General features: G+C 32.3%; 1 protein-coding gene across 5 annotated transcripts; it reads right to left on the reverse strand.

Annotated features, from left to right (window-relative positions):
• Window positions 1–518: 518 nt before the first annotated feature.
• On the reverse strand, window positions 519–21,759 carry LOC143076723 (SWI/SNF-related matrix-associated actin-dependent regulator of chromatin subfamily B member 1-A-like). 5 transcript variants are annotated; one of them, XM_076252583.1, is made up of 10 exons: window positions 21,630–21,759; window positions 19,521–19,626; window positions 18,598–18,724; window positions 15,076–15,213; window positions 13,990–14,117; window positions 13,227–13,393; window positions 12,308–12,416; window positions 2,851–2,932; window positions 2,274–2,405; window positions 519–1,455 (listed from the first exon to the last, which is right to left on the reverse strand). In XM_076252583.1, the coding sequence occupies exons 1-10, from the start codon at window positions 21,723–21,725 to the stop codon at window positions 1,416–1,418; spliced, it is 1,125 nt and encodes a 374-aa protein (XP_076108698.1). In that variant the 5' UTR covers window positions 21,726–21,759; the 3' UTR covers window positions 519–1,415. The 5 variants fall into 5 exon arrangements, with proteins under 5 accessions (XP_076108698.1, XP_076108697.1, XP_076108694.1 ...); XM_076252582.1 differs by having other exon boundaries at window positions 15,076–15,216; XM_076252579.1 differs by lacking the exon at window positions 21,630–21,759 and adding an exon at window positions 21,225–21,299 and having other exon boundaries at window positions 15,076–15,216; window positions 18,598–18,729; window positions 19,526–19,626.
• Between the last annotated feature and the right edge of the window lie 3,191 nt (window positions 21,760–24,950).

The raw sequence follows: 24,950 nt of genomic DNA on the forward strand, positions 1-24,950 counted from the left end.
GAATGATTATTCGGTGTTGAACGCCACTTTAAACACTATTTGCTATTTTGTGCAGATTTTTTAAAACAATAGACCATGACTAAGGGGGCGGAGCCATATAATCTCCATGGAAATAAGATATGCCAATGATTATACATCTGCATACCAAATATCATTGACCTACCAATAGTGGTTCCCCATACACTGATCTAATCACAAACTAATACATGTAAAATAAGCAACAGTTTCAAAGTCAATAGACCATGCCATGACTGAGGGGGTGGGGTCAAATAATCTCAATGGTAATGAGATGTGCCAGTGCTAATACAACTGCATACCAAATATCATTCATAAACTAAACCTTATCAATAACAAATACATTGTTGACGCCTGTGCCATAAACAGTATACCTATGTCTCGCTTTTCGACTCTGTCAAGGCGAGACAAAATGCAGAAATGAAAAACCTCCTTTAAACCCACCTGAATGTTTCAATTAGTGTGTTGCTCACCCAACTTTTAAAAATAAAAAGTTAAGTAAATGAGATATTAATTATTTTTATTGCACATTATAATACACACAAAGCATAACATTCAACATTCATTCCAGTGACCAGAACACATTACAGTGTAAGGGAGATAATCCATTAGATATTTTCTGAAATTTTATATTTTTATTGAACCTTCTTTTCCAAGTCATTACAAATAATAGTTAAGGTTTTAAAGCTATAAAAATTCAATGTGATTCTGTATATCTTATAAGTTTTAAATTCCTATATATCTATTTGATATTTACTCTGGTACATGTATACAAATATTTGATGTTCATGAAAATCTAGAACATACCAGTGTAAGGGAGATAATCCATTACATATTGACATAAAATTATTAATTTTATTGAACATACTTTTCCAAGTCTTTACAAATAATAGCTAAAGGTTTTATGGCTAGTAAATTTCATGAGGTTCTGCAGATCTTTCAAATTTTATTTGAAAATCTTAAATATTTGATATCATGAGTTTCCTGCACAATTTTATGATATTTTGAGTTAAGGACTAGTTTATAACACGGATGAATATTTAATGCCTTCAAATAGTAAAGCAGTGAGCGAAAAAAAATATAGAAATTTGATGTGAATTATTTAACTGTTGACCTATTACACCACAAAAAAATATAACATTACTGTCTGCAGATTCTGAGAAAATCAGAGTTAAGATATTCAAATATCTAACTATATTTACATACATATGTAAAAAGAATCGTTTCATACTATTCTCAAACACACTTATACACATGAATTTGAATCAAATCTGACATCTATGAAACATATTGTTCATTTATTTGTAATGTACAATGTCAAACACATTTGGTGGGTAGCAGAAGCTATTGTGTAGTGGTGATAATGATGATGATAAACACTTCTTTGTTCAATGCTCTCTCTACCATGCTGGAGCTGTGTTGGCTAATCTTCTCATTCTCCTGAAATCAAAAAAGAAACAATGAAGTATATTGTTAATTTTTTTTTGTTCTTTGCATTTACCTTCTATTTGCTAACTTTTTGTGAGGTTTAACATCAAGTAAATCACCACTGCTCTATGGTCAGGTTATTGTCCCTTTGACACATTCCCCATTTCCATTCTCAATTTTAATATTGCTGACATTGACTAGTAAAATTATCTCCACCAAAACACAAACAGTATCCTGAACAATTTATTCTAAAACCTGACGTTTCAACATGCAAACGAAACTGTACAAATAAAATTTTGTGATGTGTCTACAGTATACAAATAAACCACAGTTATTAAATATTTATGACAAAAGCACAAAATTTGGACCCTTAAAAAAAATGTTTCTAAGTTAATAAAGGGAGATGGATGGTACAAGTTAATGAGATAGCATTCAAAACCCAGAAACCCAAAAGAAATATTGGAACTAAACTCTAGCTAAGTTTGCCTTATGAACAAGTATTTGAATCTTATTAACAATGCTATTTTTGTTTTAGGAAAAAATAGAATAATGTCTGTTTGGGAAACAGTTTCATTGTGTTATTTATTATATTTTGTCTCATGTACATGATCCTATTTAGGGCTGTTCCATAAAAACATACATGGGACCTAGAGAAGGCACTTCCAAATCTCAATTATGGGTGGGTGTCATCTATGTTTTTTCATAGTGGTATTGTAAGCGAACTACTAATTAGCCTCTATAGGTTGTTACCCAATTTTTAAAGTGCCTTCCCTGGGTACCATGTATGTTTTAATGGAACAACCCTTAATATATTAAAGATGTTTATTGACCTTGTATTTCTGTCTTGATCTCTGATCTTCTTCTCCATCTCAGCATCAGTTAATGTTTCTAGGAATGGACACCAAGAATCAGCCTCATTCTGGTTTCTAATGGCTACTTCAACTGTTGGTAATGGTGCTTCACTGAAATAAAAAAAAATATCATAAAATAATTATATTGCTGATGATGAACGATACATATATATTTTAATTCAAATAAAATTCATTTTACTGTGTTCCAATATAAGAATTCAATACTTCTTTTTTTATTTGAATTTTTTAAATGAAGCATAAAATTCCTTATACTATAAATGTATGCATGGTCAATGCCTTTGCTTGAAATAAGAAATATTATCCATGTATAGAATTAAATAAAGCTTCTCTTCATTTCTTTTAATAGTTGTACCCTACTGTTAAAACACTGTCATTTAGTATATACAGTCATGATGTTGAACATGAAAAAATTCAAAACACCTAGTATATATCTATTTCATGGAGAGTTATCTCATTGGCACTCATTACACATCTTCTTATATCTATCAAATAAAGAAATAGTATAGCACAATACTAGAATTTGTTTTAAAATTACCTGAAAGCATAAGTTCTTTGATGCCAACTTAACTGTCCTCTTATACTATATGAGATTGCTGTAACAAATTCACCGCCTAGACCTAAAACCAAAAGTGTATGGTTAAAATGATGTACCAATAGTTTAACATTACTTTTTAAACTGTTCTGTTAATGACACATAAGGAAATGCTGCATTAAATGCCAGAATGTAATATCTAAATTATATAATTTACTCTATTCCAGGCAGTTCTATTAACTTTCACGGAGATGCTTGATCAAGTGGGTGTTTTATTAAATATGGATGGTTGTAAATATGTACAAGACATCAAACTTAGTTTATTACTTTGAATTTGAAATCTGATTGACAGGAATAACTGATCATTCAGAATCACAAATTAAATAACACATAGCTGAGAGGGTGATAGAACAGATTGTTACCCCTTAATAAGACCTTGGCTTCACCTCTGTTGACAATGTCTCAGGGTAACAATCTGCTCTATCACCCTCTCAGCTATGTCTTATTTATATACAACTAATTTGTGTGACAATAATTCTATCTTTATTTGCAATAAAAGGTTTCACAGATTTCTGAATTCTTAGTACTAAACTTTTTTTTAAAAATATTAGAATTTTCCCTCTTCAAAGTCACACAATAGCACTACCATCACAAATTGTTAGAAAACTGCATAATTTTGATACTCTAATAATAAAAAAACATTTATATTACAGACCTTCTAAAATTCAAACTGACCATTATTCCGTGCGTTCATCGTGTATCGTGCGTGTTGCGTGCGTACATCGTGCGTGTATCGTGCGTGTGCCAATCGTGCGTTCATCATTCATCGTTCCGTGTATTTTCCGTGTAACGTGCGTGCATTGTGTATTCTTAATCGTGTATCGTGCGTGTATCGTGCGTGTATCGTGCGTGTATCGTGCGCTCATCAATCATTCATTCTTAACCGTGTATCGTGCGTGTATCGTGCGTTCATCAATCATTCATTCTTAACCGTGTATCGTGCGTTCATCAATCGTGTATAATTGTGTATATCAGATAATGTGCATTTGTCAAACGTTCATCTCTAATTGTGTAACGTTCATACAGTGCGGTTTTTATATGATAGTCGGTTATAGAGCTCACCAAAGCTTATATTTTTTCTCACGGTTAAAGTATATACATGTATATATATACGAGTCTAAATTGAAAACTACGTTCAAACCTATGATTGCGTTGGATAAAAACCGAAATTTTTATACGTGTGCTTGTAAAACAAATTTCGTTGTAGAAGGGTCTAAAACAGCACAAACAACATTTTCCAAAAGACCAAAAAAGTGAAAAAGTATATTTAAACAAAACGCATTTGACCATCGGCGATTGCCAAATAAAATTGATCACAAGATGTAATAAATGGATCTTAATATAAATTTAATACTAAACAGAAAAAAATTAACTTGTGGCCACGATGTTATGCCACTATTAACATACGGTGTCAATATTTTTTTATTACACCAGATCCTGATTTCGACAATAAATGTCTCTTCAGTGAAGTTATGGATCGAAACGGTATTTGGAAGGCCATATAAAAAGTACCCTCTTTTTTTGAAAAAGTATCCTCATTTTTTAGATAGACTCTTGAATTTTAAGAGTCAATGTAGGATGAACGGATCATATAAACCGAGGGGAAAATATGATACAAGCCCAAACGAAAAAATATAAACGAGTCTAAATTGAAAACTACGTTCAAACCTATGATTGCGTGGATAAAAACCGCAATTTTTATACGTGTGCATGTAAAACAAATTTCGTTGAAGAAGGGTCTTAAAACAGCAACATGTATATATATATATATAGTGTGTGTGTGTATGTGTATGTTCCGACTTAAATAAAATTTACAGTCATACTTACTTTCTTGTGAACACTTAATTAACTTCAACGTACGTAACGTTCATACAGATTTATAACTTTTGTGTAAATATTTTATCATCTGTAAATATTTCGTGGTTATTCAGTGAATCTTGGCTGGGACTGACACTTCTTGATATAATGATACATGTTGTACGTACAAACAATAACATGATATTGACATTTCTACAACATTAAAATTGAAATTTCTGTTCAACTGAGCGAAAATGGACTTAAAAATATACTGTTGGCCAATTGTTATTTGTTAAAAATATTCTGTCAATTAAAACAAATGTGCTTTTGCAAATGTGGGGAAGCTCCACTAAAAAAATCGAAACTGGAAAGTATGAAAGAAAAGAAGTCCACGAGATGACACGTGTTGTAGCTCTACTATTGAAGATGAACTTCATGTCATTCTAAAATGCCCATTATATGTAGTTTTAAGAGAAATATAATACATTTTAATGAACATTTTAACCTATAATTATCAGATAGCGAAAATTTTATATTTTTATTTAATAACGGCAATGTTGCTGCTATAGTCGCCAAAAACACCAACAATTTTTTATTGAAAAGAAACTATACAAATCCTTGGTTGAACTAGGCTAGATTATAATTCTTCGCTTATTTGGCAAATTTATATGCTACTAAGATATTTTCAAATATTTGATAAATACCATTATAAATATCATTTTTGTCTTAGTTTGTGATGGTCACATGCACGTTATGTTATTCCATTGAGAAAATACAATATACAAGATTGTCCGGTAAATGTGGACTGCGGATTAAAATGTTAAATGTCAAACTTGAATTAACAAATTAAACTGAGGCGAATTAACACGAATATGTATATTCTCTTCAACAGTGTTTGAATTCTCTCTTCTGAATTTCATTTAAACTAAGCTAAAATGTTTTGTGGGAAATTGAATAAAAATAAACATTATATGTATTTGAAGGCATTATTTTAATTAAACAAATATAAGATCAGGCAAATATATCATGTATTATTTTAACTTGAGGAACCTTTAAAAACTTGAAATTGAATTTACAAGATATAATCTTGTTTTTTTTTATATATAAAATAGTTAAATATATGGTTTTATCATAACAAGTCTTTATTTGAATTGAATAAACATGGAACACTTTAACGGATTCATTTTTCATTGTGTTCATGGTTGCCTATCAATGACACCGTTTTTAATGTACTAGTATGTCTAAAAGATTTTTATCCGCAAAAATAATTCACAATAGTACGTTGTTACTGACTAGGTTGGTCCCCTCTGTAAAACATTTAGTATGCCTTCGGAATATAAAAATATTAAGGTAATGTCAAAAATTTCAATAACGGCCGGGAAACAGACTACATGTAGTTGTTAACCGTCTATGATTATTAAAGAATGGCGGATGTTTGTTTCGGTACGTCTAAACACTGCTAAGGATTCCTTGGTGCACTAAGGCCTTGACTATACAATTCCACTAAGGATTATAATGAGTCACGGCTGTTATATGTATTATGTTTATATATCATGTTAGAGATTGATATTTAATGCATAAATTTCAAATTTTACAGAAAATAATCATAAATAAACGAGATATTCAACATTATTGAGACACGTGCCGTTTTTTCTTTGACATGCCGAAAATCAATGAACCGATTGACATGTGCCAAATAACATAGCAACTGATTAAACAATCACGATCTTTTTTTATTTCAAGTAATTTAAAACAATTGTATCGAAAATATTTATGCTTCAAATATTTATAATTAAATGTGTTGTTCTTATTCAAAATGATAAAAAGGACAAATAATTTTGCAGTTGTTTTATTTCCTTCCCAACAAAATTGTTTGCCATAGGAGCACGACTTTTATATGCGCCAACATATATATTTATAAGTGTTTCGATTTTATTTTAATTCTGAAAAAGATACGTGTATATACAAAGATTCTACAAATGGTTTCATTAAAAATATGGGTAAATTCCGAAAACCATCATAAGAAACAACTATATGTTAAGTTTCATGAAATGGATAAGCGGTTCTCGAGTTACAGTGCGACATGCGGACGCCCGGCGGACGGACAGACGCCGGACATTTGTATACCATAAAACGTCCCGTCAAAATGTTGACGGGCGTATAAAAAAGCGTAGTGCGCCCGTATGTCAGAAGGAAATCTGATTTGTATGTTTTTGACGAGTCTTAGACTTTAGTCGAAAAGGCGAGACTAAGCGATCCTACATTCCGTCGGCGTCGGCGGCGTCTACAAATATTCACTCTGTGGTTAAAGTTTTTGAAATTTTTATAACCGTTTCTTAAACTATCCTTGATTTCTATTAAACTTGGACAGAAGCTTTTTTATAATCATAAGACAGAATCAAGAAATTTTTAAATATTTATTAGATTCATAAACTGTCCTGGGTTTTTACCAAACTTGGACAGAAGCTTTTTTCAATCAAAAGATAGTATCAACAGGAATATATTATTGATTTATTTTCTCGTTTTTGTTGAGCATATGATTAACAGAAAGAATAGGCGAGACACTGGGTTCCGCAGAACCTTTACGATTTTTTTTAACAAAGTGTCTGTTTAACATATTGTATGAGATAATCTATGAAATAAATTTAATGACTGTGGTATGTTCATTACTCACTGTTGAAGGCCGTGGGGTGACTTATGGTGAAAACTTCTGTGTCATTTTATTTCTTGCGATGACTTGTCTCATCCCCAATCATACCACATCTTTTTCTTGTTATCAAAACTTCAACACGTATTTTCAAAAACTTAAAGAACGGTTGTACGAATATGTATTGAAACCTCGTAACCAGCTTCAACATGTTCATTTGTGGACAAGAATCATTTGCGAATCTATAAAACACGTATTCAAAATATCGATTAACTGGAAACAACAAAGTATACCAGAATTTGTTAAAACGCTCCACGAACAAGTCAAGCTGACGACAGACGACGACGAAGTGATACCAAAATACGAACGCAGAATTTGTATGCGGTCTTTTAAAAACCGACATTAGATGTATTGCTCTGTTGATAAATTTATTATTTACTTGAAATATTTACAAAATACACTTGAAAAAATACTTCTTCGTTCTGAATTTGTTTTCAACAACTATTCATTTATCAGTATCCATCTTTACCGATCTTGTTGATTAAACGTTAACGCAAAAGATAGGAGGATTCCCGTGTAATCAGTTATGTAATTTGACACGTGTAAGACGGTTAATTGATTTACAATCCCATCATGAACAAAAAATGGATAAAAACTACCGATTTTTCTATGAAACTTTAGACGCATCCGTGTTTTTTTTTTACAATGGGGTGTTTTTTGTTCTGTAACTGAGGACATGTTTTGTCCTTTATGAATCCATATGACAAAGACTCCAATAAGGATAAATTTTGTTTCATAGAAAAATCGGTAGTTTTTATCAATTTTTTGTTCATTTTTATCGGATACAATAGATTGCAAAATACAAACAATTAATTGAAGTTTCGTATGCATCTATCAAGACCAGGCAATTTTTGACTAGTATAAAGGGTTGCCTTGGTTTTATAGCTCAAAACGGTATTATTCGTTTTGCTTTACATTGGGTCGAATAATGAAATAATAGCTCAGCACACTTCGGCGCAGACCAGCAGACTTTGGCGCAATGGTGTGCGATGGTTTATATAACGCGGGATACCTCAATTAAAGTCTACATATGTGCAATTATTATGAGCAGTATAATTGTTTCAATGTAAGTATATAAAGCATTTACTATAGTGTTATTGCCTATGGATGTTATAGTTCAATTTGCTGCGTTCTTATTGAGAGATCGTCCTATTTGATGTTTTGAATGTGGAAATCATTCTTGCTTCTACATGTATCTTTACTCAATTTGTTCCTCTAATGAGATCCTCATTTACCATTATATATTCATAAGAAAAGTTTGTGGACCCGTATGTATTTAGGGAATGATACCCAATCGTACGTATAAAAAACAAATCTTTCGTGTATTTCTCGTTTCACAGTCCTACATGTATATTGAATTTTACTCACAACTCAGTAAGTTGATACCAGCGCGGGGTACATGTATGCTTAAACCTCTTATTCTAGATGTCAGGTAACTTTCTTGTGTTTATATTGATATGTTGGATTGCTGTCTGATTGACGAATACTCGTCATTTTATATATATATATAGATTTTTTTAAATTTGTTTTTTAGGGATGCACCCAGTTGCACCTTCTCATTTAAGATATATTTCCGTGGCGTAACCTCGAAAGATTAGTCACATCACTAAAAACAATAAGGGAAATGAAACTTCTTCTCGCATGTTGAACTTTGGGTAATAGTCCTCTTCAACAAAATACTGCCTTGAACTCAATTTTGGTATAAATATAAAGAAGCCACAATTTGGTTCTGAAATGGATATTTTTGTAAACACCAAAAGCTAGGTAGAGCATATCCCTTAATTGATATAGGCTCTTAAATTCTGCAATGTTGAGAGACCATGTTAGGGCTGTTAGCAAGTCAAAATCGCTAAACTCTCATTATCCGTTGAGAGATTTTCTGAAAATACCGAATGGCTTTTGCCTTATTCGAAACTAAAACATTAGCAAATATAACTGGTGGCCTTCGGCTGTCAATCGTTCTTTTTGGGTTGTTGTCTCTTTGACATATTCCTGATTTTCATTCTTAGTTTTAAAATAACTAAAAATATTATTAACAATTGTTAGTTCAAAATACATTTAACAAGTCAGAGTGCGTTGATACATGTTATATTCTACTGAATCTACTATATCCGTTATTATTACGTATTATATATATATCATACATGTAAGTCCTGTGTCCAGGTGGAAATAACGGGCGGTAATAACAATATGTGATTTGTATGTCAGGTGAAAGTGACAACGGGTGGTATGTATACTACAATGTTTATCTTCTTCCATTATACATGAGGGTAAAGATGGGGGTTTATAGAAGGAAATTATAGACAAAAAAATAAAGAATACAGAAAATAATCAGACAAATATATAGAAAAGAAAATGATGAGGTACTAGAATATATGGAATAAAGAATGATCGGCAAAAGGTAAAACGAATTATAAATTGCCTAAAATAGAATACAGAAATAATGAATCCCCATTCAGACCCTCATGATCTGACATTTAAAGCTTTAGGACAATTATGGGCATGCGATACAGTTTTAGACCGACAGTGATTTTTTTTTACAAAATCAATTTGTACATGTGTATATGTGCTAAAAATTATATCTTCATGTGCTAAATTTAAAAGACAAATGGGTTTGAATTATTCGACTTCTTGGACATTTCTGTCCTTTGCGCAGACACCCTTAACATTTTATGTTTCAAAATATAAAGATATGCAGATTTCGGTAAAGAGATAAGGATTATCTTCATTACAAAATTGGGTTGTTACTACATTTGTGTAACAATTCTTTGTTAAAAGAAATTGATTTAAGAAAAAACGGTATTTTTGTTAAATATTTATTTAGTTAAAAAAAGTCGTTAATTTTTTCATAATAGTTGGAACAAAAATCTCCATACGGTATCAAGCCAAATTTCTAAAAAGAGGAGACATATGCTCTTAAGCTAAATTAAAATGGTTAAATCTCGAAAAAAAATGTTAAAATGCTAAAAGAAAGAGTTTAATGTCTGCTTTTTTAGATTAATTCTGCGAATTGTTTTTGTCCGCACAAAACATCAAACAGAGAGATAACGAGAATCACAACTAATTGAATAAAATGGAGGATTGAAATGGAGAATGTGTCAAAGAGACAACAATCTAACCAAAGAGCAGAAAATGGTGCGTCTAAACCCGGCTCAGGACTCCCAAGTGCACTAATGAGTTATAATATGCTACTAAGGACTAAAAGAGTGATGTACAATGTAAACAAATTTCTTATCTAGATAGAGATTGATATTTAATGCATATATTTAAATTTAATCATTAAAGATCACAAATAATAACTGAACAATGCCTGTGCCGGTTTTCGTTATTTTTTCCGAAAATCACTGAACTATAAGACACGTGTCAAATTACATAACTGATATCAATATTACCTTAAAAAATGAAAAAAATAATTATTTGGAGAAGAAAATTACCCTGACATCTAGATATATTTACCATAAAAATATTTTTAAACATTTTTTAAAAATCATTTAATATGCATCGGTTTATGATTTAATGAAAAAATATAGAAAATTGTTAAGCTGTTTTTTTATTAGGAAGGAAAATAATGTTTGCATCGAGAAAATTAGCCCCTCCCCTATAAATGATAATTAATTTACCTTATTGGGGGCTTAAATTTGGACACCGATCGCGAGACCTGACTGCCATAAACAACATATTACGAACAGCAAACAACTGATATGTATGAAAGACAACAACGGACACAAAATGATTGCACTGAATAATTTCAACTACCATTCAGATTGATTTTTCAAATCTCATCAAATTAGACATGCATTTGAAAAAAACCTTGGGATATCTATTACCGTTTGGTTTCAAATTGGAATTAAAAATTGCATTTCCCCAAAGAGTTTTACGTAAAATCCCGTGAATCTCACCTCCTAGAAATTTGAAGTGTCAGGATGTTTGAAAAATGTCTGAATTTCTTACATTTATTTATTGCAATCAATTATACCAAACATGTAGTTGAAATAATTTCTAGAACCAGTCACTGTCTGTAGATATAATGTGTCGGACATTGTATGCATAAAAATATAATTAAGATTTTTAACTTTATGAAATAAAATTAGTAAGGGTTTCGCGGAACACAATGTCTCGCCTTCGTTTGCCGTAAACTTGAACTCTCAGGCTGAACAAAATCAAGACACTATATTTTGACTGTTAGGAGCTTCTGTCCAAGTTCACAAACATTTCCGGTGCCTATAAATAGCCGACTTTAATTTTAAGTTATTTGAATCTGAGCTGGCAAAATAGCATATTATCTATTATGCTGGTATCAGCAAAACAGCTACAAGTAGTGCCTTTAATTAAAATGCATATTGATTTTAAATACTATTCTAAATAAAATAGCTTTGAGAATCGTGTAAAAAGCGTTCGTTGTTCATTCGTCACTGAATCATTCATCGTGCGTGTATCGTGCGTGTATCGTGTATTTATCATTCATCGTGCATCGTGCGTGTATCGTGCGTTCATCATTCATCATTCATTTTGCGTTAATCCTCCGTGTAACGCTTATCGCTCATCGTGCGTGTATTGTGTATCGTGCGTGTACCGTGCGTGTATCGTGCATTCACCGTGCGTGTATCGTGCGTGTGGTCAGTTTGAATTTTAGAAGGTCTGTACATATGTGAAAACAGACCATGGAATTTGACTGATATATAATATACCTATTTCTCTTGTTAGTCATAGTTGTGTCGTTTGGTGGCTTCTTTCTTTTTAATTATAGATGTATACTGTTCTGGAGGAGGAGGCCCAGCCCCCAATCTGTTAAGAATTTTTTTTGTACACCTTTGATTTTTTACTGACTTTTTGTTAGGTACCCCTAGAAACCTTTCTGAAAATCCCAGATCCGGTTCAGCAGTTCTAATATCTTACCTAATTCAGCACATAATTTATTGGCAAATTCTTCTGGTGAGTTATCTGGTTCAGACATATCCCATTCAAATTGATCTACTAGGGATATATTACCTACATGGATATTTAGCTAAAAATACAAAATAACGTTTTACTGTTAATTCAGAAATATTTATGTGCATTTATTGATAAGAATTGTTAAATAGAGCCAAAAGCGTGAAATCTAATAAGGGTATTTTTGGAATTATACACAAATTATGCTAATAGAATTTATCCAAATTGGTCTTTACTCAACCAACACCTTTTCGTTGACTTTATTGACATCATCACAAAGTTGCTGACACTACATGTATATGGTATGTTATTTTTTTCCTTCTTAAGTAATACAAATCTTTCTACCTGGTAAAGAATCAAAATCTATACTACTAAAGGAAGAGACCGATTCATTAAGCCGCAACTCATCTGAAACCATACAAAGTTGGAAACATTTGTGATTTAACATATAAATGTAGTACATGTATAGAGTTGTACCTTAAAACTTTGGATGACTATTTTAAAATTTTAACGGAGAATTTGTTATGAATTTCTAATAACACACACATTGAAAGAATAATGCAATAAGATTATGTTTTTATGCCCCACCTACAATACACCATTAGCAGAGGGGCATTGTGTTTTCTGGTCTGTGCGTCTGATTGTTCGTCCGTCCGTCTGTCTCACTTCAGGTTCAAGTTTTCTTATCAAGGTAGTTTTTGATGAAGTTGAAGTCCAATCAACTTGAAACTTGGTACATATTTTAACTATGATATGATCTTCTTAATTTTAATGCCAAATTAGAGTTTTGACCCAAATTTCACGGTCCGCTAAACATAAAAAAGATAGTAAGTGTGAGTGGGGCATCCGTGTACTATGGACACATTCTTGTTAATTGATTTTATACCTTTAATATAACTCTCTGGTCACACTGCTGATCTAACAAGTTATCTGTGGGGTAGGCATCAATCTGTTGTCTGATAGCTTGGGATATAGCAGGCACAAAATTAATAGGGTTCAAATCTAAATCATCACATAGAATCTCAGCAAACTGTTCAGGCGAGACCAAACCCTCTGAAAAAGACAAGTATAATTAGTATGCATTTAAGTTTTCTAGTTTTAAATTTCCGAGTCAGAATTTTCTATATTAAAAAATAATTATTAAATAATAGCAGAAATTACAGAATTTAATTCTTACTTAATATCGAAGGAGATAGTTGCCTAGCTACCATCCCATAACTCAATAAATTTTAGAACAGCACTTGGTAATTATAGCCATTTAACAAATATTTCAATTCAATTTCAATCCTGATTTGGTACACATTTGTATTGTAATGTAATCTATTCAGTAAGCCAATTGGTTGCAGATTGGTGTTACAAGAAGTTCATTTACGACTTCAAATCATTTCAACAAAACTTGTTTGTATAGTATGGGATTTAAACTTTCCAACCATTTTCTGCCTTTATACACAGTTAGTCTTACTAGTCAGAAATAAATGTCTAAAGGTTCAAGATTATGCTCAGGAAATATACATACATCAATTATGTCTTCTTTTTTTGTACAACATACAAAAGTGCATGTAATTCTTAATTAACTTTCAATTTGAACGTTTCTTTTTACTCCTAATGATCAAACCACACAAGTTCTCTTTTTTCTTATTGTAACCTACCATTTTTATTCCAAGTGAAGCAATCTCTAAGTTTCTGTCCATCTATTTCCATGTCAAGTCTGATTGGTATCAGCTGTTCTGGTTGATTAGAATTATCATGGATCTGAGCAGGATCAGAGTCGTCAAAACTAAAATCAAATCAAAATTATTAGTAAATTTGATTTAAGACTTACCTAATTACTGTAAACCAATTATTTTTTTCTTCTGTGATTTATTTTTCGTTTCTTTGGCAAACAGAAAAAAAATGTTATTATAAATTGTAATGAATATGTTCTGACATGAAAAAAATATCCACAAAAATAAATTGTTTTTAGGGTACTGTAAATTCAGAAATTATTGCGTGCATTTATTATTGCGATTTTGTCATTTTAGACTTAAATGCGATTTTTATTTTTACGATTTTGAGAAAAATCCTGTTAAATTCATATAAAATATTTCAAAATGCGAGTTTAAATTATTGCGTTAACAACTCAGTCGCATTTTTCGCAATAATAAAAACCTCGCATTAATTTCTGAATTTACAGTATATTGTATGTTTTCCCGTACTGACAGATTATTATAAGAAACTGACCTACAGTATGAACAACTGCAATCTTCTGTTTCTATTCATAGAACAAAACTTACCATGTAAAAAATGTCTGTACTTAAGATTTTTTAAGTCTGTTTCTATTTATAGAACGAAACTTACCATGCAGGGAATGTCTGTACTTTATATTTTATATTTATAGGACAAAACTTACCATGTAGGGAATGTCCATACTTTAGATTTTCCGAGTCTGTTTCTATTTATAGGACAAAACTTACCATGCAGGGAATGTCTGTACTTCAGATTTTATATTTATAGGACAAAACTTACCATGTAGGGAATGTCATGAATGTCCATACTTTAGATTTTCCAAGTCTGTTTCTATTTATAGGACAAAAACTTACCATGCAGGGAATGTCTGTACTTTAGATTTTCTATTTATAGGACAAAACTTACCATGTAAGGAATGTCTGTACTTAAGATTTTCTATTTATAGGACAAAACTTACCATGTAAGGAATGTCTGTACTTTAGATTTTCTATTTATAGGACAAAACTTACCATGTAGGGAATGTCCGTACTTTAGATTTTCCAAGTCTGTTTCTATTTATAGGAGTAGAACAGGGAACAGCATCAAGATGATGAGAACTACTTGGTACTGTTGGGACCCAGTTACTTCCCCTTTTCTGTTTCAACCCACTTCTGAAATGAAATAATTCAAAAATTGAGTATATATGTTATATGTTTCTCTTCCAGAGCATTCATTTATGGTGGGTTTTGTGTTGCTACATTTAGGTATTTAGGTTTTTGTGTAATATTTTGTGGACTGTTGATTGTCTTTTCATTAATTTTCATTTTGGCTAAATTACTGTCTTGTTTTTCTTTCAATTAACATGATTATTGTTTTTGATTGCCCAATCAAAAAATTTTCACCTGACAAGTTTAAATTTATATGGAACTATGACATATATCAGGGTTCTCAATAGGAATTTTTCATGGTGAATCCTGGGACTCATCATTTTGAGAAATGGTGAATCCCAATAGATTTTGATGAGTCTAGGATGCATGTATTTTTTTTATGTCTTATAAGGCCAATTAAAATTAATTGCTAGATTTTCATCCCCGCCCGCCCCTCTGAAATCGTCCCGCCCCGATTTTTTTTATTTAACAAAAATACGATTTCCGGATTTTGTTCATGTCCGTTACCGGGAACCATCGATAATTTCGTTTCATTCAAAACTTCCTGTTTCAAATTTCGTTTTTGTATTTCTTCTAACGAAAATGATTAAGTCGACATATTCTGCTGCTCTATGATGACAACATCATCTACCGAGAATAGAGATTGATAACGAGAAGGGCATGAAATATTCGAGTTACGAGTAAAACGCCTTGTCCTTGAACGCAAATTGCGGTAGTCACAAGTGAATCGAAAACCATGTTTTTTACTTTATTTATACAATGACTTTGTGTCAGGAAATTTGGACTGAATGATTTCCAAAGCGCAAGAATTGTAGAACAAATTGGTACAAAAAAAAAACATGACTGGATTAAAGAAATTGACACAATATGACCGTATATTGAGAACAAAAAGTCGACAAACACGCATTTTAATTATTACAAGCCCTTATATTTACCCATGGCTGTTGTTTTTGTTGACAAACAGCAAACACCTTCTGTAACTGTCCCAATACCCTCAATTTAGTCATTAAACAACAACTAAGTTCATGTTTTACATCATAATTACTTTCAACACTGAGTTTAAATTTTATTCTGTACTCATAATACTTGTGTTGCATACAATTGTACCAATACATTTTATTGATTTTATGGGGACTACAAACCATTGCTTAGAAAGCAAAATAAATTTGGTGTAGGTATAGTCCAACTGAAGAGAGCATTTCTCTTCTTTTTGATGTATATACTATAAATAGGTTTCTAAAGCGTAAATTACATGTATAACATTGGTTGCCAATCAGGGATTTTTATTTAAGAGTTTAGAAAATAGTGTAGGATTCCTTATACAGCATGTATATGCATTATACAACTTGTTTTCCACTAGCATATACTCCGCGGTATGAAGAACTCGTGACGAGGGTTTCATATGAAATAAAATTTAAAAAATAAAATCCTCCCACCCGCCCCATTTTTTTCAAAAATTTGGATGAAAATCTACTAATTAATTTTAGTTGGCCTAAATATAATGAAATATGACGAAATGAAAACTTAAACGATACGTGATGGATTGGTAGTTTTTATCATATCAATAAAAATTAAGATCTCTAAATTATACTTATTGTTCATTTCAAAACATATACATGTAACATATTTTTTTCTGGGTCTATCAATTCTTGGTGTGAGGCCACATTTAAAAAAAATGTTTGTTTGCCTAAGTCAGAGTGCCATCAAATAGATTAAGCCGATAGGTTTTTTTTGTCCTTGTTTTAAAAAAAAATATGAATTTACTATTTAATAATAAACTTAGTAAAAGAATTTGTCTGGTGATTATTAGTGACCAAAATTTAAAAAAAATAATAATAACTACAAATTAACCCCTTCCCCTTTACACCCTTTTCCCAATTAAATTGGTGTAGGTTAAATTATATAAAAACATATACCAAGTTTAACTTTTTCCTGGCACTGCTATATCAGCTGTTTATTATAAATGTCTATAAATATCAAGACAGGGTTGTCTTTTATTTACCAGTAGGTGTTTCCCCGCCAAAAGTGACATGTGACAACAAATGCAATGCTTGCAGGATATCTCTTGACGCTGGGAAAAACTCAACTTCTACATAAAATCAATCATGCAAAACTTATATTTTCTAAACGCTTGACTTGCAATTGTGTTTAAAATAGACAACCAACTAGGGCCAAAATAAAAAACATGTTTGTTTCCCCTCGCCCCGACCGGGTCAAAAATAAGCCCCCGAGTCAAAAAATTATTTGCCCCCAAAAAAATCGGATTTTTTTTTATTCCCGAAAATAATTCGTTTCCATTCCGACATTGGTTCCGATATTACCGGAAGTCTTCCCGGAACTCTCTGGAGTTATCTATCAATTTAGCGGTATGTATCGAGGGTAAACTTTGGGGTAAACTGTCTGCTTGAAAGATGGGCGACAAGATCGCATTGTCGTCTTCTGTACGAATTAAGTACAAGGACGCATCAAAGGTGTTACCCATCGTGGTAAATAGATTATACAGCTTTTCAAAAAGGTGCACATGGAACGACGTGTTGAACGATTTAACTACAGATGATGGTCACAACATAGATAAATTAGATGAAGTGACAGTTTCTGTGTTAGTCCAAGATTACTCTGACATCCAACGGCTGTTTTGCCAGACAAGCTGGGGCCGTGGTCCCACGGCCCCAGCATGTCTGGCAAAACAGCCGTTTGACGTCAGAGTAACCTCGGACTATTTCTGTGTCTGATAAGATGGCTAACGGTGTGACTTTTGAACCTGATTTTGCTGAAGAAATAAGAGTTGTTCATGATTTTGACAAGAGACTCAAATACATCCAATTTTACATTATAAGGGACGCACCACCTTAAAATGACAAAAACAATAATCAGACCATACACCATCTCAAGCCTTCAAGAAAATAAAGAAAATTCTTACCTTAAATAATTTTAACATACTTACCAGTAAATCTTGGTGCTGTTATATCAAGTTTGGAAGGCACTTTCGAGTTTGCCTGAGTATTAGCTTTTCTCATTAGGACGTCAAATGCATTTTATGCATTACTAAACCAAAAGGATTGATAATCTAAAAAAATACACTCAAATTGAGCACTAACAACTGATTTATATATATATATATATATAAGTGGCCTCCAGTGGACAAGTCAAACCATCCATGACATCCAGTTGGAAAAAAAAAAATTACCTGCCTGCCTGGTCTGTTTACAAGGAGTAGACCCGGGGGAGGGGAAACAGACATTCTTTTAAATGTGGCCTAGTTTGTGTAAATGTGTTGTTTTGTGCCATCAATATCTTTAAAAATAATTTTAATGTTTGAATGTTCATGATGTTAAACATCTTCATTTTGGTAGGTATCCATCTAGCTTTTAAATCATTACTCACGTATTAAAAGCAGTGTCACTGTTGATTGACAATGATTTAAATTTTTCATCATTGCCTTCAAATATCTGGTCTACTTCTGACCCCTTCAACAGAGTTATATTTGTAGCTAACGCAGGCTGTCCACTTCCTAAAGTCAACAATAAAGCAGACATACAAACCTAGTAATACATTTGTTTCAATATGTTGATTTTTTAAACATATAAGACATTATAAGTAAATTATCATTTAAATTTATCCCTTTATGACAAATATTTTAGTTTTCGATAGCGAGGGGTAAAATATCGGCATAATGGGACAACCTGTGGTAAAATCACTATATATTCATGCCCCCATGAATTATTTCTTAAAGTTTTTTCACTAATTCAGTTTGCTCTGTTCTTTTACGCCAATTTGATAGTGGGTTTATTTATGGGAACAGCAAATATTTGCCTCCACCTAGAGCTCTTCGATCCAAAATAATTCATGGGGGCTTGAATATATCGTGATCTTACCATGCGTTGGCCCTTTATGACAAATATTTTACCCTGAGCGATCGTAAAAAGCCATACTTATAATGTCTTATATGTTATCTTATATATATAACTACATGTAGGTGGAGCAAACTGTTGATTTTAAGAAGAAAAAAAAACATCACCAAAATAAATAGATAAATTAATTTGAAATGTATGTACAGTACTAGCAGGTATTGGATTTTCTCAAACACAAATACAAACAAATTTATTTAAGACAGTTATATGTATTTGCAGTCTAGATCTACATGAGAGAAAAAACAAACAATTTTAAACATGTTAAATAAAAATGGGTATTATTATTTCAGACAATTTCTGCAACTTTTTTCAGGAAAATTTTACAGCTTTAACTGTGAGCTTCACAACGTTTTCACTGGACTTTGCTGTAGGCATGTCCAGAAGAATTATAATTACCTAAGGTGGAAACTTTCTTCCTTTCTTCCACTGTCATAAGTCTTCTCCATAAGGAGGGATAGCGTTTATAAAGGGATCCACGGAACATACGCAAATAGTTTCCAACCTGTAAAAAGTATACAATTTTGTCATTTATTAATTTCATGTTGAATTTTAGGCCTGTGTTTGGAAGAGCACTCAGCTTTCTGTATATTTAACATACACCTACATTTGTACATTAAAGAAGTTAACCATGTTAACCCTTGCAATTAACTCTTTATGGAGCTTAGCTTGTTGATCTGTTTCTATCCCTTTCCCACTAAAGCGAGAGGTGAACACATGGTTAGAATGGTTAGTCATGTGACTTTGACATGTTTGAGACTGAAAACCTCTCAAGAAGAGCAAAAATGCAAAATCCACTTGTGTAAAATCAATAAACTTTAGAGCTTGTAAGAAACATGTAGAACATGCCTCATATCATAATTTCTCTTGCTGAGTTGCTGAGATTATATTACTGCTGTAAATAAACAAAACAGAGAACAGCTGAAGTAAGCTGTTCCCTGATGCTTTCAATGGATGGTGCCTGAACCAGTACCACAGGGAGATCGTTCCACTGTGGTATTGTCATGAACTGAAATTATGAACATCTGTACAAGTATTTTGATGTATGAATATGCCTATCTGAAAGTGGATGTTTTTTTTTCTAGTTCTTGAGTCTGCTTTTATGGGGGTTGCCAGGATATTCCGACACCCCGTTAGTCTGATGGAATACACCTTATTGCTTTTCCAACTTGACAATAGAGTGAGTCCCGCTTGAACATGTTGAACTTTTGACATCATACAAACAACCATTTTTTTCATTGTGGCATCAGATATTTCCTATAATGATGTCTAAACTTTATGGGAACTAGTGTGAAGTCGAGAAATAAACGTATTTAAACTTTTGGTATTTAGCTGTATCTTGCCTCCGAATGACCTTAGATCGACTCAGAATCACCTTTTGACATCAAGCAACAATCACTTTATTTCAAATTGTGATGTCAAATATTTTAAATTATGATGTCCAAGTTTATTGGAACCTGTGTGATTTTACGTAATGGTGGACAAATTTGCATACAAGTGTAAATATGTCTATGGCGGACAAATAGCAATAAGGTGTATGTACATGTATGTATGTATGTACTGGTAAATGCCTCCGATATCCGAAGAACCCCTCGAAAGCTGTGAGGGTACAGTGGCATCCATGTACACTCCCTATCGGGATTAATGGAGATGTGTCACTAACGTATATTTATACGACAATTATTTTAACAAGGACAACTCAATCCCCACCCAACACCAAGGGAGTGCTAGGACACCGGGAAGTCTGTTATTATGGTGGAAGATGCCGAAGTACTCTGAGAGAACCACCGGGCCACTCGGTGGAAACAGACAAACCAGAGAGATATCAGAAGATTGATCTCCAGGTCTAGTAGGGAACAACTTTGACCAACCGAGGCCCCCAAAGTACCCATTTTAGTTTAAACTCCGGTCTGGGTACCAGAGATGTGTGTGAGAGGGTGAAAATTACCCTTCTGACGTACTGATATTTTTAGCACCTCGAGTGAGAATCGAACTCTGGACCTTCAGCACTGTAGCCATCGGTCTTAACCACTAGACCATGAACTCATTGTATAATTGCAACATGATTTTTGTACATCATAACTAATCTTATGTGTAGTTTACATTCCATTCTGCTAGTGATGGTAAATTCCATGTTGTGAGCATGTTTGTAACACTACTCATGTTGGTTTTGCAGACATACTGAGCAGCTTGTTGTTGGACCATCTCAATTTTGAATACGGATTGGTTGTGTGTCAGATGGTCATGATGGTCACAAACAGAACAAGAATATTCAAATTTGGGTCTAACGGGTGCTAACCCTGACAACATGCCTACCCTTAAACGAACTCTAACCATAAATGAACCTTAAATTTAGATAAGGAAGGCCACAAATTTAGTAACACTAACAGTAATACAGAAATAAATTATGCCATGGGTACTCTACGATTCTCGATAGAAAACCGTTTTTTTTTACACTAAATCTGAAATTTTCTCGACTGAGATCTTTAACAACATGTAATTTCATACTTCTGATCCGACATAATAATATTCTTCGCCTTCCTCTATCTGAAACTTTTGAGGTTTTTCACCAAATGTCTTTGTCCCAAACATATTTGACGCCATGGCAAAGGGAGACCACTCAGTTTAGATTTCTTTAGTCGGGTACACGACAACTCGTACTTTCGGCAACTCGTACCCTATTTTTACTAACTCGTACCCATGCTTTATTTGATATTATTTATCATGTTTATATGCATAGTTATTGTAACTTTCTTTCGTATATCATTATATAGCAACATATAAATAAACTTTTCTTTGTTAATAAAATGCAATTATAATTGTTTTAAATAAGCTTATCAAATGCTAATCGTTATAATCATTAGTATTCCTTAGAATTGATTGTTTGAAATTGTTTGGACGGCAATTTATTTGATATGCACATTAAAATAATTATGAGTACACAATATACTAATCAGTGGCCATTAGTGGATAACATACCTACAAAAATAGAATGGATTTGTTAAAAGTAGAATAAACATAGAGAAGTAAATGAAAACCAAAATTCGGTATAAGTGCGGCACTATGAACATCAAAGGCCATTGAGTTATACTTAAACAATCACCATCCTCACCGAAAAGAAAATGCATGGCTTAAACGTTGTAAAAGCCAAGCTTTGAGAAAAAATATATAAACTATGGTGAAAAATGTATGATCATCTTCAATACACCTTATCGCTATTTGTCCGCCATTGCTGGAAATCACACAGGTTCCCGTAAAATTTTGACGTCATAAAACAAAATGTCTGACGCCACAATGGAAAAGTGATTGTTGTTGACGTCAAAAGTTCAAGCGGACGGGTCAGCCGGGAATAGCGATAAGGTGTATTGCAATCATGGTTCGTCCACGTTGTAATGTATCACTGGCGTCAACGTGATGATCGTAACTGCAGTTACGATCATCCCAATACACCTTATCGCTAATCCCGGCTGACCCGCCCGCTTGAACTTTTGACGTCAACAACAATCACTTTTCCATTGTGGCGTCAGATATTTTGTTTTATGACGTCAAAATTTTACGGGAACCTGTGTGATTTCCAGCAATGGCGGACAAATAGCGATAAGGTGTATATAGTGGACACAAATATAGGGAAATTTTATTAGGCTGATTTCTCCACTTTAACAGGTTATTTTCAGATATGTATTATTTCAAGAAACATCTTTATAAGCATTGCCAATGAAATATTTTTTCGGACTGGATGGAAAAGCAACAAGAAGAATGAAAATCGAGATACAAAAAAATCACGATGATGATCGTAACTTTTATTTATTTTTATAAACGATGATCGTAACTTGTACTTAAGATGATCGTAACTGTCTGTTCCAACGAAGCATTTTTTTTTTATAAATAAGGACAAATAAAGCTGTCTAGTATGCGACAAAATGTACGTTATCAGCTGATATTGTGATAATAATGAGGAATCATCACCGAGGGGAGGATAACGTTCATTGGTAAGTGCACAAATGGTTATGACTTCGCGAGATTTGGTATTTCTTATTTATCTAGTTCAATATTAAAATGCATTGGGGGTTAACAGCTTTATATTGATTTCATATGTTTTATATAAATAAGGTATTGGACAGTTTGTGAAAATTGAAGATTTTTTTTTCTCATTTTTTCCCTACACTTTATAGGGACAATAGCACCTTTCGAGGATCTGGTCTTGAATTAAAAAAAAAAAACCCAATGAAACCGTCAATAAAGGGAGCTACTATTTGATGAATGTATGCAAGAAGGCGGTTACGATTCGACAAGATGCTCTTCAATGTGACACATGTGACAACTGGCAGCATCGTCTTTGTGAAACTGGTAAGTGGATTTATGTTTATTCTTCTGTAGAAATTAAGCCCACTACCTCAAACATTGTTTAACCATCGTAATTGTGCCGTTTATTTTCAAATTAACAAGGGTCTTTTCCTAAATGTTATCATATCTTTTATCTTTTTAGAATTGAAGTATAATTGTCATTTTATATATATCCTTTTAAAAATGTAGTCAAATATATAACAGAAAAAGTATAATATCATTCTCCTCTCGTATTTCGTATTATCATGTATAATGTTGTATTCCACATGTTCCATAAATACTTTTGATATATATAAATTGTGTATCTGAAGAATATTTTTTCCCTAATACTGTTATTGGGCAAATAGTGTATCATGTATATGTTTAAAAAAAACTGTATTTGTAGGACCCTTATTACTATTATTAATAGCAACAAAGCCTTATAAAAATGTTTTATGATTAAACTCTTACAATGTGTAAATATTAGTGATACTAGTGGTTTTTTTAATATGTCTCATAATTCTTTCTAAATATTGGCATCAATTTTTTTTTCAACTTTTATACTTTTACAATGCAAATGTGCTACTGTATTATTGTTGTCAATTCAATTCAATTCAATTCTTTATTTACACTCAGACACAAAATATGTGTAACATGAGGACAAATTACAAATCAAATACAATAAATGACAGAATAGACAGGTAACTATTAACAAAAGTGTAATTTCTAAAGATAATAAAACTTGTAAGATACATGCATCTTTCTAAATGAAGGTAGATAGTTTCTTTATAAATATAGCTAGATTATACAATAACTGACAGTGACACAATGACAGCATATTTTGCATTTTCAGTACAGATGGGTATGTTGTATAATATTTTGGTATATATTTCTTCCGAAGTTCAGTAACAGAACTATTATTACATACATATAAATAATGATATTCATCACCAATACATGATTCATTACATAAGGTACATATGCGATCTGTTCTAGCGATGTTGTACCATCTGCCAGTTTCCATAGGAATTTTTAGGTTACATGTTCTCAGTTTTGAAATCCAGATTCTTTTATCCTCTGGAAGACATAATAGATAATTTTCCAGACCAAACTGAGATTTAAATAACTTATAATATTCGCCACGAGACGAGTTATCAATATTACTGGACCACTTTTGAAGAAACTGATCTTGAAGAATCTGTTTTATAACGGGTTTGAAAGTTGAATAATCAATGTATTGGTTGAAAAACATATAACCTAATCCTGAGTTGTCAAATATAGATTTTTACAAATGACACCTATTTAAATTCACAAATACCATCAGCATGTAATTTGAAAATAAGCTTATACATAGAACTACTAAGTTTGTTTTCATTTTTAGCCATTCTACTCCAAAACGATAACATTCTTAATTCTACTTTAATTTACCTGCCTAATTCTCCATGTACCATAACATTTGGAGTACTTGATCTCACATTTAAAATTCTCTTGCAAAATTGTAGATGA

Source organism: Mytilus galloprovincialis, chromosome 5 (genome assembly GCF_965363235.1).
Source record: "Mytilus galloprovincialis chromosome 5, xbMytGall1.hap1.1, whole genome shotgun sequence".
Classification (NCBI taxonomy): Eukaryota; Metazoa; Mollusca; class Bivalvia; order Mytilida; family Mytilidae; genus Mytilus; species Mytilus galloprovincialis.

Bases quoted from the DNA above. Each gene is read 5' to 3' on its own strand.
- LOC143076723 (XM_076252582.1), bottom strand. From the start codon at position 21,725: ATGGCGTCAAATATGTTTGGGACAAAGACATTTGGTGAAAAACCTCAA. The intron at 18,725-19,520 runs GTAATTATAATT...TGTTGACTTTAG, and splicing joins GAAGAAAGTTTCCACCTTAG to GAAGTGGACAGCCTGCGTTA. The intron at 1,456-2,273 runs GTCAATAAACAT...TTTTGATTTCAG, and splicing joins GATCAAGACAGAAATACAAG to GAGAATGAGAAGATTAGCCA.